We start from the raw sequence: 17850 nt of genomic DNA on the forward strand, positions 1-17850 counted from the left end.
GACCGAACCGAATGAGAAGAACTTCTCCCACCCCACAGCCTGTTCAGGGCTTGGATGGAGCAGATGACAGCACCACAAATGCCCTTTGTGTTGTGGCTTTAACTGGGGAATCTTTCAGCAGCGGGAAGCACTGGTTCTTACCGTAACAGTGTCTCTTTAGGGGGGACCCATCTTCCCAAGTCTTCTTGCTTTGACTTTCGCAGTCCCCCCACTGCTCTTGTGCTCTGGGTGAAGCCATGGCCATGGCTCCACATTAGAAAGTATTTGGCAGAGCGTTTCAGCCCTTTCCTCATCTCAGTCTCGCTGGCTCCCATGGCCTCATTCTTTCTTCAGTGGAAGCTTGGGATCCAGATCTTACATCAGGACTTGGTTGCACCACCACCGCTCCGCTCCCGGGATTACAGCTGGATGAACTCGTCTGGCTGGCCGATTTTTTGGGACACAAAGTCTCCGGTGGCAATCCTGATTGATGATATCCCCTTCCCCAGCAGCTTCTTCTTTCTTCTGTGCTGCATCACCGTGCCCTTAGAAACAGCAGCATAACTATTTGCGGGGCTGCACCGTGAATCATGCCAAAGAACTGCAAAAAGAAATAATAATTTTTAAAAATGTCACTTTTCAGACAAGATCAATTCCCTGCCCTTGTACAGCACGGCCTTCAGAGCAGGTCTTTATTAAACTCATTAGGCTCACTGGGATCTGAAGCCCAGCACCTTCTCTCCAACCCACTGAAGGGCTGGTTGGACTAATCCTCTCTTGCCTAAGAGCAACTACAGCTGCGGGACCGGGATGAGATCATTCTGGGGAGGCCAGGCACAGAGGATGGGGACAAAGTGTTTTGAAGCTGACATGCCCCTGTAGCGGGCACCCACCAACAGATGATCCAGGCCACCCAAGGGTGCTCTCTGCAGCATCCCTCAGAGAAGGAGCACCCTAGGCTGGACCAAGGGCACCTACTGCCACAACATCATCTTACTTGCTTCGTGCAGTCCCAAAACCACTCCGCTTGGGTGTCTGAGCATGATTAGGCTCAGACTCACTTGGGTGCCTGAGCAAAATTGTGCATTTGCTCCTGCACAGCCTGTCTTTGGAGCTGGCAGTGCACAGGAGGTCAGCAGGAAGAAGCCAAGTGCCAGCTGCCCCTGGCCCCAGACTGAGCCATTTGTGGTGCTTTCCAAGGAATTATTTTCCACCCTGTTTGCTGCGCAAGCCTCCCATTGCCTGCGCCCCACTCTCTGGTCCAGAGACTTCAAAACTGCATTCCCCTTCCTGGCCAAAAAGCTAAGCTCCCTACCTGAAAGGGAACAGTAAAGAGCAGAAAAGGAGGATGAAAGTCTTGTAAAAACCATTGATGCACGCAGAGGGAGTGAGTTAAGCATCCACACTCCTCTGGAACGGATGTCAGGGCACCGGGTGAAACAAGGAGGAGTGAAGTCCAGAACAGAGGGAGGTTTTGTTCTGCTGGCTGGCTCCCTCGGGGCCCCAGGACTCTGTAGATATGAGGCATTACGAGATCAAAACGAGGCTGCCCTTGCCCGTGGAGCAGCAATCCCTCAAGGATCCCCAAACACAAAGACACATTTTTTGACAAAGACACATTCAGAAAGAGCCTGAGCTGGAGACCAAGAGTGCATGGGAGGAGGTTTTGGACAAAACATCCCTCCCCAGGTACCCCCTCACAGCCACTGGGAGAGGCATGAACGTGAGACCAGCAGAACCGAGCACAGGGAGCCTGGCTGATCCCAGCAGCTTCACCTCTCAGGAAGACCCTTCTGTCATGCTGTCCAACCTGCTGTCCCACCTGCCTTAATTTTGGGCTCATTTGGTCTCTGTTCTTCAGATAAACCACAAGTCAATGCACTCTGCTTAACCCCAGCAGGTTATTTATCTCACAATCTCTGCTGACAGGCAGGGACCACTCTTTGCTTTGCTCTTTGAGGCCAACTACACACCTCCACCAGCCCAGCTGGGGCATGCCCAAGATCCTCCGGCCCATATTCTCTTTCAGGATGCCTTTCTCCTGCTATTACCAAACATCCCTAGCTTGGACAGCCTGACAGAGCCTGTGCAGACCACATACAGTGCTGGGTTGGCAGACAACACTGCACATCCCTTGCCTGCACTATCAAAGATGGGTTTCTCCATACCACAAGCAGAGTGCTGCTTACCTGCTCTCACCAGCTGGAGCAGGGCAGCTTGACCCCATTGCCTCCAGCAGCATGGGCAAGACCTAACCCAAAGCATTGCAAAGCCATCCAGGTGTTTGCAGAGAGAGGTTTGCTCTGTGTCCAAACACAGGACCTCGCAGAGACCCCACTGAAGTCTTTGCTGGTTTTCTCTTCTTCCACAGGATGAAATTCTGTTGACCCCCTGGAGAAATTTTCCCTTTGAAGACTCAGATCCATTTGCCTCTGCGGTAAGCTTGGGTCCCTCTGCACTCACAGTGGGTTCAGAGATGAAAAACATGGATTTGGGGGGGAACACCATGGCAGCAGCTGCCTCAGTTTCCCCATCCCCACTCTTCTGCTCAATGCCAGTCCCCAGGGCACCTCTATAGAGAAAGGTCCAGATGGACTGGAGCCAAATGGGAGAGCTTACCATCCCCATTAATTCCCTTGTATTTTCTGTGGGCAGGATGAAGAGAAGTGGGATTTTGTCCTCGTGAGCGACATCCACGAAGTGGGCAGCACGAAGGAGATCAAGAGGAAGAAGTTCCTGGATGAGCTGAGCAAGAAGGGGTTCACCATCAAGGTAAGGGGCAGCAGGTATGGGTATCTGCTACGTAACACAAGGTCTGTAAAAAACTGGCTTCTAAGGGAAGGTTAAAGAAAGATAATTAAAGCCAGAAAAAAAAATAATCTATCCCTGTACTATCATGTGTGTACACAGAAACAAAATACTCATTAGTGACATAAGAATTTGGGTAAGTTTATTGACCTTCATATCTCTATGTGAAAACTAAGTTTTGAACTGGAATTCACACTCACAAAATCTCTATAATTACTTAGCACAATTATCAGATGCTCTTTAGGTCACCTATATCTTTCACGCTACACTAAAGCATTTCCAAACCAGCAGTTCATCTCAATCACCCCAATTATCAGTTTATCTGTTTTCAGCAGATCGTATTTTAAAAATAAGAGGAAGGTGAGACAGAGGTTATTTCTCTTTCAAGAACAAAAGGCTGGGGATGTCTTGTGGTACCCAGGATCCCAGCCTAGTTCAGGCCTCAGGAAGAGACACGAACCCTCAAGTAAATCACCCCACTGTGTGTAAAACACACGGCACATGCACCCAGGGGAGACCCCAGCCCCAGGACTCACACAGCCCCTGGATCTTACAGCTCTGCCTTTTTTTCCCTGCCTGTGTTGCTCTAACAGCCTCTCTCTTCTGCCCACTAGAAAATCGAGGACAAGAAGCTATTTTATGGGGTCCGTGCCCCGAAACATATCTTCCGGAAATACCAGTGGCTCCTGAGGAACCCTCAGGACAGCCGGCTGCAAGACTCCGATGCCCATCATGACATACCAGTGACCACCAGGTGGGTCCTGAGCTGGGCTGCTGGCTTCCAGCACCTTGCAGCCCCTTACCACCACACCAGCATCCATTTTTCATCTCAGCTCACAACTGTGCCAGGCTTTTCATTCTCCACAGAAAGCAAATTACCACCGTTGGTGCAAAGTGGCCAGCTCCTCACTGTCCACAAGCAGATCCCTGTTTCTTCCCCACTTCCTTCCCTGGGGTTTGGTGCACACCTCCCTTTCCTTCCCCTCTCTCCGGGGCAACACCACCAGTCTGTATCCTCAGGCTTCCCTTTAATCCCAGTTTCTCCTTGCTCAGGATACGGATTGTGAACTTCATCTTGCAGAACACGGTCACGCCTGACCTTGGTAAGGGAACGGGGCCAGTGGACCCTTACATCCCCCTTATCCCCAGGGGATAAGCACAGCTCCTGCCCTGTGCCAGGCACAGGCAGCCCAGCTGTCCCAGCACCCTTGGGTGGGGATGTGACAAAAAAGAGGGGCAGCTCTGGGAGGTCAATTTGCTGCTGTATCCAGAGGCTGGGAAATTTGGACTGCAGGAACCATCAATGGTCCACTATTCCCTTTCCCCAAATCCACCACCACCCTTCTGTGTCCCCAGAAAGGCTCGTTCCTCTCTGGCACCCTGGGATCAGTAGGAGAGGTAGCAAAGGTGCTGGCTCTCCAGCTGTCTCTGAGGACCTGCCTACCTGGCTCGCTGCCAGCACCAGCCCCAACACAGCCTGCGGCATTCCAGCTGAGCAGCAAAACCACAAGGATTAGCACTGATCCCTTCTGGGTAGCTCAGCCTCTCCCAGGCATTTTTTTTTTTTTCTGTCCCCGCCCTTAAGGCTTCAGAAAAGATTTTGGGTGATGCTGCCTGTCAGGAAAGGTGCAGGGGGGAAAGCAAAGCTTTGTGTCACTGTGTCACTAATCCTTCCTGTTCCGCTCTGCTACCAGAGAAGCTGCGTGACCTGATAAATAAGAACGTCTTTGAGACAATGTTTCCACTGCACGAGGTGAGGCCAAGTACACAGATGCCTGGGAGGAAAAGCCACAAGAGGTGGAGGAGCCAGACCGGGTGGGAGAGAGCTTTGGGTAACTGGGGCTGTATCGGGACACACCTGGATGTAGGGCACAACCGGGCTCCAGATGGGAGCTGGGCTGGGGATTAAGGTTGCCCTGATGTTCCTGGGTCCAATCAATTTCTCTGCTCTCCAGAAAGAAGAGGTAAGAGAATTCCTAAAGGAGAAGTGGGCTCGCTGGAGAGATATATTTTGCCAACAGCCAATTGAGAAGATCAGGTAACATAGGCAGAAGAGGCACAGGGGATCCATCTAGCCAAGAGGCTCCACCTGAAACCCCTTCCCAAGCTCCTGTTTTTTGTTTTTTAAATCATTACTTTCTACCTGGCTCTTCTCACACATATTGGGCCTTTTCTGCAGCTTGTGAAGTTCTGAGCCTAAAGGGAATCCCAAGGCACCAAGCTCCGTCTGCTAATTTTGCAGCATGAAAAAACCCCCGCATCTGAGCGGCTTTTAATTAGCCTCTTTCATTTTCCACCACCCTCTTCCATGTTCAAAAGGAAGGTGAGATGAGAACAGAGCATCAGTGAACACATCCAGCCTGAGGCTGAACTTGGGACTTTAAGGGCAACAAAGGGCTCCTAAAGCCACATTAAAACTCAGAGAAGAGCTTGGCTATTTTAAAAAAGGGAAGAAAACTAAGTCTCCATGGCCAGGAAGAGGAAGGCAAAAATAACATGCTGCTTCATAAGGTTTTCAGTGGACCGTGGGAGGGAGATGAAATGCTAAAATTGCATTCTCTTTCCTTAAACGTGTCTTACAGTTTGCAAGTCTAGCAGGGGCACCAGGGAGCCTCGATCCCTCCATGATGCTCGAGGTCAGACAAAACACCATTTCTAAGGTCAATGCATCCTGACCTGTTGTTATTACAGAAGAATCAACGGGCCAAGTACGAAATCATCTTCTTAACACAGGCCAGGGAGCACATCACCACCTCTGACTGCTGGCAGGGAGTGAACCCCTCTGGAATATCGGAGGGGAGGCAGGTCCCCCAGTCAGTAGTTACCAGCATTTCCTACCCATGCCTCCAACCTTCTTGCCCACACAAGAAAAAATGAGGTGCTGCTGTCAGAAGGATGAAACGTGGAAGTATTGCAGGGAGATAGAGGATAGATAGGAGGGGATATTGCTCTGGTTGGAGAAATGCTGCACCTTGCAGCCCTCTCATCTTTTTGAAGCCTTTCTGTTCTGTAGACACAGGTTGCAACTTGGGCTCTCAATCACTCGCACCACTTTTACCTAGGATACAATTCATCTGACCACATTTACCCTTAAGGCAGTTTGCTTCAGTCACCAGGCTGACTGAGAACAGGAGAAACCACCTCATTGCCTTCTCCAAACCCTGCAGGACAGCATGCCCAGCACCACATGGTCCCCAGGAGAGCTCTGTGTTTCTCTCCATCCCACATTCAGCTTTCAGATGGAGCCGTGCTCTGAGCAGGTCTTTGCTGTGCAGCCCCACAGCAACATCCACAGTGCTCTTTGCTGCATCCTCAATCAGAGTCCACACACAGGGAGTCTCAGGATCTCCCTCTGCTGCCAAAATCCCCTGGGAACCGCTGCCCACTCCTGCTTCTTCCAGGTCACTTGGGCTGACTCTCCCAGTCCCAGCCAAATGCCCAGATATGCATGCAGCACTGCCCCTCCTGGACATGGCTATCCCTTTGGGGGTGGAAGACCATTTCCTAGTGACCCCAAGCAGCATTGTCTCCTTGTTGACCCCAAAGCACATCTCACCTTTCCTTCCAGGTGCTATTTCGGTGAGAAGGTGGCCCTGTACTTTGCCTGGCTTGGCTGGTACACCTACCTGCTGGGATTCGCTGCGTTGATGGGCCTGGTGGTCTTTGTGGCTGGGATTACTGTTTTCAACTCCAGCCAGGTGAGGTAAGGCAGCTGAGAACACCAAATGCACATCCCCTTCACCACCCTTTGCTGTGCATACTGCTTTGACCACTGCCACTCCCCTTTGCTTCTCTCTACTCCTTCCTCTCCAGCAAGGAGATCTGCGAAGCCAATAACACCATCATGTGCCCACTCTGCGACCAGAAGTGCCCGTTCTGGCTGCTCTCTGACACCTGCACCTATGCCAGGGTAAGTAGCCCCCTTCCCAAGACAGGCTCCAGGTGAAGGATAGGAAAACTCCCAGCTTATGCTGTGCCCACGCCACCAGAAATAAAAGCCCCCCCAAAAAAAAAGTTGGCTGCAACACACAAGAGACCTCCACTGATAAGGAGGACAAGCTCCAGCCTGATCATGGTCTCCACCACCACCAAAAAAAGGAAAAGACCAAAGAAAAAGCATTTGCCATGATCTAACATGTCCCTGCTCTCTATCCCCTTCCTGCATTTTGCCCTCCTGCACCATCTTTACCTGTCTCTTGGGAGATCAGGGTGGCAAGAGGTCTACCGAGTGCAGAGGCTTCTCCCCAGCCCCGAGGTGCTCCTTGGTGCCCCCATCACGTTCTTCCTTGATCTTCTCCAGGTCACTCACATGATTGACAACGAGGGGACAGTTATATTTGCCATGTTCATGGCCATCTGGGGTAGGTGTCAATGTCTCAGCACCACACACACGGAGCTTGCAAGGAGGAGCAGCCCGCTATAGCTTAGGGGGAGAGGAGGTGGAAGAAAATGGGACACCAACGCAGCTCCAGCATTCAGGGGCTTTTTAGTCCCTAGCTCCTCTACTTCCAGAGCCTTCAGCTCCCCCTCCAGACAGCACAAGGGATAAAATCATGCCCCAAATTCCCTTCTACTTCTCAAACACTCCTCAGCCACCCTGCCTGAGAGCTTTTACTCCTTCATCCACCACAGCCTCCACCCAACTCTGATCCTTTTCTAGCAGCTGCCTGTAAGTGGACACAGCTGCAGGAAGGAGGCACCACCACATCCCTCATTAATCCTCCTCAGGTTGCCACACCATCTTATAGCTTCTCTGGAAGACCATTGGGCTCTGAGTTGGTGTGATCCCATCACCATATTAGCTGCATGTTTAGTCTGCTTTCACTACAGCCCTTTCAGTTACAAACACCACCGTGGTTTTAACCAGCCAGCACCTGGGCTGGGTGTTTCACTGCTGAGCAGGTTACAGATGTGGTCTTGCATGTCCCCGTGGGTCAGTTTACACAGAACAAGCTTAGGAAGGTTAATTAACAGAGTGGGTGGCTGCAAATTAATTTGCAGAGGCATAGCCTTGCTGAGGTGCAGTGTGGGATGCCTACTCTCTTTTAAAGCATATTTTTCATCAGTCCAGAATAACGTGGTTGGCTGGCCCCAGGTAACCATGCCCACCACAGCAGGCTAGCCCTGGTGCTTACTCTGGTTTAGATCAAATCCCTTACAGTCCCTAGAGCTAGCCTGACTCCTGGTAAAAACTCACCCCCATACCTCCATCCTCTTCTTCACTGCTGATCATCCCGTGTCCTTTCTGGTTGCTGAGGTGCAGAGGTGGCTGCTTGTCCTTCATGGGCCGAGAGCAGTCCAAGCAGCTTTGCCATCAGGTTGGGTGGTAACACGACTGTCCATCCTGTGCTGTGGAATGGAGGGGTGACTTCTGCAGAGCCATCCCTGAGGGTCACCGTGCTCCCACCTTCCCCCCACAGCCACTGTGTTCCTGGAGCTGTGGAAGAGGCAGAGAGCCACTGTGGTCACCAACTGGGACCTGTACATGTGGGATGAGGATGAGGTAAGGATGTCATCTTTCCTGCTTAATGCTTCCCTTTTCAGGGCAGGAGATAGCTAGGCTTGCAGAAGAGACATGGCAGAGGTACCTCTCTGTGGATGTGGACACATAATAGAGGCACTTAAGCAAGGGGCAAAGCCAACACCTGCCTCCTTTGACGGTCCCAGGAGAGGCAGACCCCTCCAAAGAGCTGAGCAGATGCTGGCCTCCACTCCACATTGCTATTCCCCTCTCTGCATCACTAGCCCCCTCTTCACCTGCACGAGTGCTTGAACTCAGTCAGGACTGGTCATGCTGTTGTAGGTTGGGTTGGGTGCTCAGTTCTGTCCTCTGGTTCTGCTCATCCCCCACCTCCATTTACACAACCACCCTGGGCTTTCCACCACCTGGGAATGGCTCTGTTGGATCCTTCATTTTCCATACATATACATACATGCATGTATTTGTTTTATTTATATATTTTTAGGAGGAGCTGGCTTTGGAGCTGATCAATAATTTGCAGCACGAACCTCGGCGGTACCAGCACTCCTACTTGCGCAGCACCATCGTCCTCATCTTGGTTCTGGTCATGGTATGTGCCAGGATGAACGTAGGGTAGAGGAGGCAAACCCTTGACACTCTCATTTCTTCCCATGAGCGTGACGAGCCTAAGGAAAGTCTAGATGAGGAGAGGTGGAGACATCCATATTACAAACCTCTAACCTCTCCTTAAGAGGACTGGCTTACTTTGGAGGCCAGTTCCATGTGGTGAAGAGAGGCAGTGTCTGAAGGCCTGGTGGTCCTCAGCTGGAACGGCTTCTCCTCACCCCTCTGCCCTCCTCCGCAGATTGCTGTGCTGATCGGCATTGCCCACGCGCTCGTCATTTACCGGGTGGTCGCGACGGCTTTCTTCACCCAGAGCGACTTCGAATTCTTCCGCGAGCAGGCCAACACGGTGGCCGTGATGACAGGGGCTGTGCTGCACTACCTCACCATCATCATCATGACCAAGGTGCAGAGTGTGGCACGGGGTGGGTGGTGGTGGGGTTTGCCCTTTTTGCCCCCCGTCATCAACGCTCCCCTCTTGTTTTACACTTCTCTCCTGCAGGTCAACAGGCATGTGGCCCTCTTTCTCTGTGACCTGGGTAAGGGAAACTGGGGGCTGCCCCCTGCCTGCACCTGCACCCCACAGCGGTCCCCAAATGCAGCCAGACTCATGGCCCCTTCCCTTCCTCCACCACTGTGAAGCATCTCCCAGGCAGCTCTCACCATGCAGGTCCCCAGGGAAATCAGCAGCCCAGCTGGCTGTCCCCAGACACGTTACACCTTGGAGGGGCAGTGGGGCTGAGAGTTGAGATGAGCAGGAAGCCAATAACAACCACAGAAGAGCTTATAGCATGGTTTTCCTCCCAACTTGAAGCCCCCTTCTGCCCCAGCTTGTGGCTCTGAGGGATCTTTATTCTAACCTAGGCTTACCACCCTCAAAGAGCTCAGGTGAAGGGGCAGGGAGAGCTCCACAGGGCGCAGAGACCCCTTTACAACTTCCAAGGCTACCATGGGATCCAGGGGAAGCGGGGCAAGGTCCCACCACTGTGCGACCAAAGCCCTGTTTCTGTCTACAGAGAAACCACGGACCTTCTCCCAGCGTGAGAACAACTTCACCATAAAGCTTTTCATCTTCCAGTTCTTCACAAACTTCTCCTCGCTCATCTACATCGCGTTCTTCCTGGGGCGGTGAGTGGTGGCCAGAGGCCCAGGAGGAGCCCATCCCATCCACCCTCCTCACCAGAGCACAGCGCCCAGGGCAGACAGGAGAGGGCCACAAACCACCTGGGAGCTCAGCAGGGCTTTTCCCTGGGGGTGCAGTGGGTGGGGGGAGCCCCTCGCCTCTCTGCTGATGTCTGGAGGTCGGTGCTCTCCATCTCCATCCTCCAATGTTTATCCAGAGGGGGGTCAACGGTGGGGCTCAACAGATGTCACTCTTCTTGCTTCCCTGCTCAGGATCAACGGCCACCCAGGGAACTACGTGCGCATCGCTGGCAAGTGGAGGCTGGAGGAGGTGAGAGACTTGCCGTGAAACCCTCTGACCCTGCACCACAACTCCCACACTGCATTTCCCCCCTACCCAGCAAGGCTCTGCTGAGCCTCAGCTTGGCCAAGTAGCCCCTCAGGGCAGGTCTCGCTGCTTGTGGTACCCAACCCCTCTCCTCTTATCCCTTTGCAGTGCCACCCCAGCGGCTGCATCACCGACCTCTTCATCCAGATGGCCATCATCATGATGCTCAAGCAGACCATCAACAATCTGGTGGAGTTCCTCATCCCGTAAGCTCTCCTCCAGCCTGCAGAGCACTTCCCAGTGTTCTTGTATATGCAGGACATCTTCCGAGCTCTTACAGAGAACAACCCTGGCCTTTGGGCCAAGATTTCCTCCTTTTCCCTATATCAGGTCTCCAGGGCTGTCACTGCCAGCAGTTCAGCCCCGCTGTCCTCTGCAGGCAGCGGTACAAATTGCTTCCTCCCCTTGCAGCTGGATAGGCCACAAAATACGCTCTAGGCAGAAGCGCCCCAAGAAGAGAAACATGGTGTTGGGAGAAGAGGAAGAGCCTGAGGACCCCTGCAAAAAGCAGTGGCTGAGCAACTATCAGCTCAGCGAGGTCAACATCTTCAGCTTGTTTGATGAGTTCTTGGAGATGGGTACGTAGGGAAGGGGAGGGTGAGCAAGGAGGGGTGCTGTGTGCCGTGCCATATGTCCTCCTTGGGTGGGGAGAATCTGACCTTGGGGAGCCCTTGTATAGGCAAGGGAGAGCTCTGAGACCCAGCTCCATGCCCAGCCCTACTCCAAGAGCCCTGGCACACCGAGATCATTCCCAAAGTCAGGGAGGACAGGCAACTGCATTGACCTTGGGTCCCTGCCTAGCATCTTCCTCTCCTCCTAGGAGCATCAAGGTGATGGCCGTAACCCTTAGGTGCTCCCTCTGCTTGGCTGGCTCAACCACTGCCCAGTGGGACCCCCACGGAGCTCCCTCTCCGATAGCTCTGGGAGAGGTGGGTGTCCCCTGTGGGGGTGTAGGGTCTCCAAGACAGGTCTATCTCCCCCTTTCAACCCTGTGAGGCCCCTCTGACACAAGCCATGAAGCAGGACAAGCCCACACTGCAGCTGGGGCCCTGTGGGATGACCCCTCCAAAGCAGCTCCGTGCCATCACCCGGCATTTCTCCCCTCTGCAGTGATCCAGTACAGCTTCACCACCATTTTTGTGGCTGCCTTTCCCCTCGCCCCGTTGCTGGCTTTCTGCAACAACCTCTTCGAGATCCGTCTGGATGCCATCAAGATGATGCGGCTGCACCGGCGCATGGTGCCCAGGAAGGCCAACGACATCGGTGAGACGGGGCCCTCTGTAGCTGCTGCTTGGGAAAACAGTGCAGGTGGAGAGCCCCTTCTAATGGGGGTTGGTCTGGAGCATCCCTTTGCCAAGGGCTGGTACCACAGGGAGAGCTGTGTTTTGGGGAAGGAGAAGCAAGTTCAGATCCTGCAGAGGTTGAAGAGCACCTTGGAGCTCTCCTTCTGGCCTCTTCTGGCTATGCCAAACCTGCTGGGGCTGGGTTTGCAACCCCAGGAGAGTGGGAGAAAGCTGGCGGGGGGGTCTCAGTGACTGCTCCTCTCCTGCAGGAATCTGGCTGCAGGTCCTGGAGGCCATTGGCATCCTGGCCGTCATCGGGAACGGACTGGTGATCGCCATCACGTCTGACTTCATCCCTGTGCAGGTCTACAAGTACACATACAGCCCCTGCATGACGAAAAACAGCACTGCTGTGGAGTGAGTGTTGCTGGGCAGGTGCCCCCACCCCTGCAGCCCTGCCTGCAGTGTCCTGTCCTGCCTCAGTGCAAGAGTGTGAGGCTTCCTCCAGAGTGGGGTGGGTCAAAAAGAGTTTTCAAATGACTTCAGAAAGAGTTTTCTAGATGGGACCAACTTCAGCATCGCAGCCAGCCTCACACCCACATCAGTGGGTCAACTGGTGCCTCTGAATGGAAAGAGCACTGCGCAGCACCCAAGAGCTGCAGGGAGGACTTTCAGCTGGGTGCCTGCCCATGCCCTCTCCTCCCCTCCCTCTTTTCCCACCTGGGGCCTTTAAGTTCCCTGCCAAAAAAAGACACAAGAGCTGCAGTTTCCTTCAGGGCATGCCATAACTTCTCTGAGTGTGGCCACAAAGCAGGAGCTTCCCCTCACCGCAGGGTTCCTGTGCCCAGATGTGCCCTTTCCTCCCCCACAGCTGCCTGACTGGCTACATCAACCACAGCCTCTCCGTCTTCCACATCCAGGACTTCGAGCCCCACACAAAGCTGGCCGAAAATCAGACAGGCATCATCTGGGACGAGATCACGGAGTGCAGGTACCAGCACCCCTGCCAGCCCCTCACCACGGCACCTAGCCCCTGGAGGAAGCCACCAGAGCTCTCCTGGGACTGCCGTGGTGGGATGTGGTGCCCTGTGAGGGGGGAGCCTGGGCTGGCGCTGATGGGGCTCTGCTGCAGGTACCGGGATTACAGGAACGCCGACGACTACAGCTACACCGTCCAGTTCTGGCACGTCTTCGCAGCCCGGCTTGCCTTCCTCATCCTCTTTGAGGTGAGCACTGAGGGCAGGCTGCCTGAGGAGGCACAGAGAAGCTGGGTCTAACACAGGGGTGGTGGCATAGACCTGGGGAGCCGCTCACTGCCCGCGGTGGCTCCGTTTGCTTTCTGCAGCACGTGGCTCTGTGCGTCAAGCTGATCGCAGGCTGGTACGTCCCCGATGTGCCCCAGTCAGTTAAGAACCATGTTCTGGATGAGAAACACAGCAACCTTCGGAAAGAACTGAGGTGGGTGATGCCCCAGAAGGTGCCAGGGGTTGCAGTGCTCAGAGACAGCATGGTGCTCAGCTGGAGACCTGGCTGATTGCAGGATCAGCCCACTCCAGAGCCCCATGATTGGGCTCCATGCCTCTGTGGGCACAGAGGAGCATGGGGCTGTGAGCCCCTGCCTTCTGGTAAGCTCCTCCATCACACTTTTGGAGGTAGCTTCTCCCCAGCTTTCAGTCCAGCCCCTCCTGCTTAGGGCCTACAGCACTAAATGTCCATTTAAAGGTGGGCTGCATGACCTGGAGAGGAGGAGCCACCTCCCTCCACACCTGCAGTGTCACCGAGCAACCCAGGTGCCTGACTTTCAAGTGCCTCAAGGCCAGTGAGAAGAGTTCCACCTGAGGTGATTCAATACTAAAGCTCACCAGAGGAGGAGTCTGCTTGCTTTCATCTTTTCCTTTAGGAAAGACAAGCTCAAAAAAAAAAAAAAAGAGCAATTTTGTCCAAATTTTCCATTTAAAACTTTGCTGAGGGGCAGGAGGGGGCAACCCACAAAACAATTTCAGCTGGAGGCAGAACCAGCTTAGCAGAAAGCTGTAGGTGCTGCTGTCCTCTAGGACTGAACCCTGCTTTGGAGGGGGGCTCAGCCTGCTTTGGAGGGTTTCAGCCTCCCCTGAAATCCAGGTGAGAGCAGAGCTCTGTGGGGCTCGGGAAGCATCACACCACCACCATCCAGCTCCCAGGCTGCAGCTTCCCATCAGCAGAGAGATTTGCACACACAGGGACTTCCCACAAACAGTGGGTTGTTCTCTACATGTACTTCTATCTGGCAAACAGCCCCATTCCCGCTCAGAACATTTTCCCCTCTTCCCCCCTTCCTTTCCGATGCAGATATCCCATCCGTAACCTCCCTCTCCCTTCTCCTGCAGCATGATGGAGTACTCCACCGAGGTGTAGCCTCCTCGCACTGCGGAGAGTGAGAAGCACGGACCTGAGCCCCTCTCCCCAGCCCAGCAGTGCCACAAGCACCGGAGGAACCACCACAGCACCGCTGGCAGAGACAGGCCATGTTCCCCCAACCTTGAACTTGAGCTGGGGAGTGACAAGGTGATGGCAGCTTCACAGAGCAGGATGTTTTATGACTTGCACAGCCACAAGGAGGAAGAAAGTCTCAGTAGAGACAGGAATGCTACCTGGGGCACGGACTGGGCGAGCGTGCTGCTGGTCTGCAGGAGGTGATCGAGCTTCCCCATCAGTCATTGCCTCCACATACCGTGCAGCCTCGCAGGAAAAGGCAGCTACTTCAGTCCACGTTCCCTCTCTGGTTCCTTTTCACTCCTTGGCACCTTCTTCCTCTGCCTTCAGTGACCTCCCTGCTCCTGTACCATCAAGAAAATTCAGTCCTTCCTCTTTCACACCAGCCAGCACAATGCTCCTCTCAGCACGACTACCATGTGGCTGCAACTCCAGCCCAGCGCTTTCACAGGCTGGAAAAACAAACTCATTAGCCTGAGTGGCTTTTGTACTGGGCCCTGCCAAGTCACTGCACCTGCTCTGACTCAATTACATTCCCACCTCAGCTAGAATGAGAGAATGGTGAATAAACACACTAACCGTGCAGGTGCAAGCAGCCTCATCTTCAGCTGCCATGAGTCACTGTAGTCACACTGGAACCATTCCCCCCTCCCCTCCTTTGCCATCCACATCACCCAAAGGAATTGTCTACTCCACCCCCTCTTTTCTTCATGTGGGTAATCAAAAAAGGGCTGGAGCTGGACCACTTGTGCCTAGCTCAGCACTAGGGCTGGGGGAGAGGTGCTGGCTAGTGACAGGACTAAAAGAAGTTGGTGCTTTGACCATGCATAGTGGGGAAAAAAAAAAAAAAAAAAAAAAAAAAACATTTTAATTTGCTAGGGTAACAAAAATGCATCAAGCTACACAGAAAATCCTGAGTCACAGGGCTAGAAAGGGTTACTTCTTGCTGCAAAACAAACCCACTAGCCTAAACCCCAGCCCTGCCAGCCTGATATTTCTTCCCCTCTTCCCTTACAGCTCTCCCTTCTCCCTACAAACACAAGAGGGTTTTGTCTGTAGCAGAGCAGGGGCTACGTGCCACAGCTGGTTTGGTGTCACAGCCATCACTGTGACTTCTCAAATATTTATTTCCAGCCTCTTTGCTTTGCTTACTGCCAGGCCTACCTGCAGATTTGCCAGCTCAAGGCAGAGTTATTTGCACGAAAGGAATGATGTGTTTGTTTGGCACTACACAGAAATGAGAACGTGCCCTCAAACGTGGGATCCTTCACTCAACGTCGGGTGCAGAAACAGCCCTTTGATGCCCCATGCCGTGTTAGACCTGTGGGCGGCAGCCTTGCTGAGTTGGGTTGGTAAACACAGGGGGAAACAAATTTTCTCTTTTTTTTTCTCTCCAAACTTTGATCCATGAGGAAGACAGGAGCACAGGCTGGGGCGTTATAGCTCAGTTTCCAGTTTTATCATGGTCCCTGTAAGCTCTGGGTAAATCCACTGTGGATTTTTAAAGCTGACCTCTGAGTTTTAGGTTTTTTTTCTTTATGAGAACTGAAAACTTTTAACCAGTTTTGAAATTTAACCTTCAGCTCCACGCTTTCATCATCTCCTCTGTAAAATGGAAATACAAACCTCAGGGTGAATTGTGGGAATAAGATGAATAAAATGTGGGAGCTACATGGGTAAGCATGTGTGTGAGCATGTGTAATAAGCGTGTAGCCACAACACAAACTCAGAAAGATGCAGACAATGAAACCAGAGAAACACAGGTCAGGAACAAGTATTTCATTAGGACTCATCTGTCTCATTCTGTAATTAAAAGTCAGAATAATCCAAGTCCCTGTAAAGAAATGTATACAGTGATGCTCCTTTCTGTAACACCTGGAGAGTCCCTGTCCCGATTTAACAACGAAAAGCCACCACCTGCTGTGTTTCCTGGGAAAAGGAGAAGAAAAGTGACAGTGATTAAATGTCTGCTGCTAGGTGGCTCCTCATCCTGTAGCACTGCTCTCATTTATGGGACGTGGAGGTGAACTCCGGTATGCAGCCGCCTGGCAGCATTAAGTAGCTCAACCTTAATTAGCTTCAAGCTGTTAAATGCAGCAAGAACCGGCTATTAGCAATCTCCCATCGATAAAGTTATTTCCATCTGCCTCCTAGGTGGCCGGGAGCTCTTCCTACCTCAGCAGCACGCGCTCACCTTGGGCCAGGGGGCAGCAGCAGGGGGACGGGGTCACAAACCCCACAGCAGCACCACACACCGAAGCAACAACCTCAAATCAAGAGAATTTCGGCTGCAGCTGGGGATGCAGAGCCAGCTCCTTCCCTACAGCTGCCCCATGTGTGATGACCCCAGCCGCTGCCTGCCTTGCACAACGCAGCCCTGTCAAAGCACAGAATGGGGGCAGAGCTATTTTATTGCTGAACCCCAACTATTTATGGTCTCCTGAGGGTCCCACCACACACTTCCAGCAGTTGCAGGGCTTGCAAGGACTCTGCCTTGCTACCAAGGCCAGCAGGTGACTCTCCCAGGGGGTGACATGCCTGTGAGTCCCTGCCCAGAACCGCAGCAAAAGGCACCAAAGTTAACTCAAAACAAAAACTTCACTCCCACGGACGTGGAAAGCCACAAACCACCAAGCAGGGAAATGAAACAAACCATGCAATGCTCTTGGCCCTCTGGCTTGTTCTGTCCTTTTGCCATGGTGAGCAAGATCAGCTCCATCTCCTCTTGCTTCAACTTACCCACGGGAATAACTCTGACAGACAAGAAAGGTTTTATCAGCCCTCAGGTCCCTCCCCTGCCTCCTGGTGCCCTTGCTATTCACATGAGCTGGGGAGCCTTGGGGATCCTTTATCACAGAGCCATCAGGGTTGGAAAGCCCTCCAGGACCACCTGCTTCAACCACCCCTACCACCAATGTCACCGCTTAACCATGTCCCCAAGCACCACATCCAACCTCTCCTTGAACACCCCCAGGGATGGTGACTCCACCACCTCCCTGGGCAACCCACCCCAATGCCCAACCCCTCTCTTTGAGCAGAAATGTCTCCTCATTTCCAGCCTGAACCTCCCCTGGCACAACTTGGGGCCATTCCCTCTAGCCCTATATCTGCGAGAAGAGGCTGACCACCACACACAGGAACCACAAACCCTATGGTAAGGGGCACCAGCCAAACACAAACCCAACCACAGTCCCTCTATACACCCTTTTTCCTTTTTACACCCCAACTTTTCCCTCAGGGTTTAAATGGCTCAGGGAGGGGAGTGGAGGGACTACAACTCCCGGCGTGCCCCGCGCGGGGTGGCAGCCATTGCCGGCGGGCGGTTGCCATGGAAACGGGGGGGAACACACTGACCTGTGCGGGAGGGATTTGGGATTTTTTTTTTCATAGTTTTTAACAATTTTATTTTTTTTCAACGGCTATCTGATGAGCTGCAGACAGAAGGAGCTGCGCTGGGGGTAGAGCAACGGCGGGCCACCTGTGCAGAAGACCCTAGAAAAGCCTTTTAAAAAATAAATAAGTAAAATTTAATTTAAAAAAAAAAAAAAAAAAAAAAAGCTATATATGCATTTTGAAAGGAAAATTTAAAAAAAAAAAAAAAAACAAAAAAAAAAAAAACTTAAAACATAGAAAAAAAGAACAACCAGAAGGTGAAGCACTGGAGCCATGACACCCTCTCCCTACATCTTCCTGCCTCTGCGCATCCCTACCAC

General features: G+C 52.7%; 1 protein-coding gene across 1 annotated transcript; it reads left to right on the plus strand.

Annotated features, from left to right (window-relative positions):
- The first annotated feature begins 1696 nt into the window (after positions 1-1696).
- On the plus strand, positions 1697-14059 carry ANO9 (anoctamin 9). Its single transcript, XM_032187983.1, is given in 23 exon segments — positions 1697-1702; positions 2351-2416; positions 2635-2782; positions 3402-3568; positions 3570-3758; positions 3761-3890; positions 4482-4540; positions 4743-4825; positions 6356-6490; positions 6601-6697; positions 7088-7148; positions 8208-8290; positions 8754-8858; positions 9114-9411; positions 9889-10000; positions 10268-10588; positions 10794-10960; positions 11493-11645; positions 11935-12082; positions 12537-12656; positions 12798-12891; positions 13011-13123; positions 14032-14059. Coding segments are annotated over 23 exon segments (2883 nt in total).
- The last annotated feature ends 3791 nt before the right edge of the window (positions 14060-17850 follow it).

The sequence above is a fragment of the Aythya fuligula genome, chromosome 5 (genome assembly GCF_009819795.1).
Source record: "Aythya fuligula isolate bAytFul2 chromosome 5, bAytFul2.pri, whole genome shotgun sequence".
Taxonomy (NCBI): Eukaryota; Metazoa; Chordata; class Aves; order Anseriformes; family Anatidae; genus Aythya; species Aythya fuligula.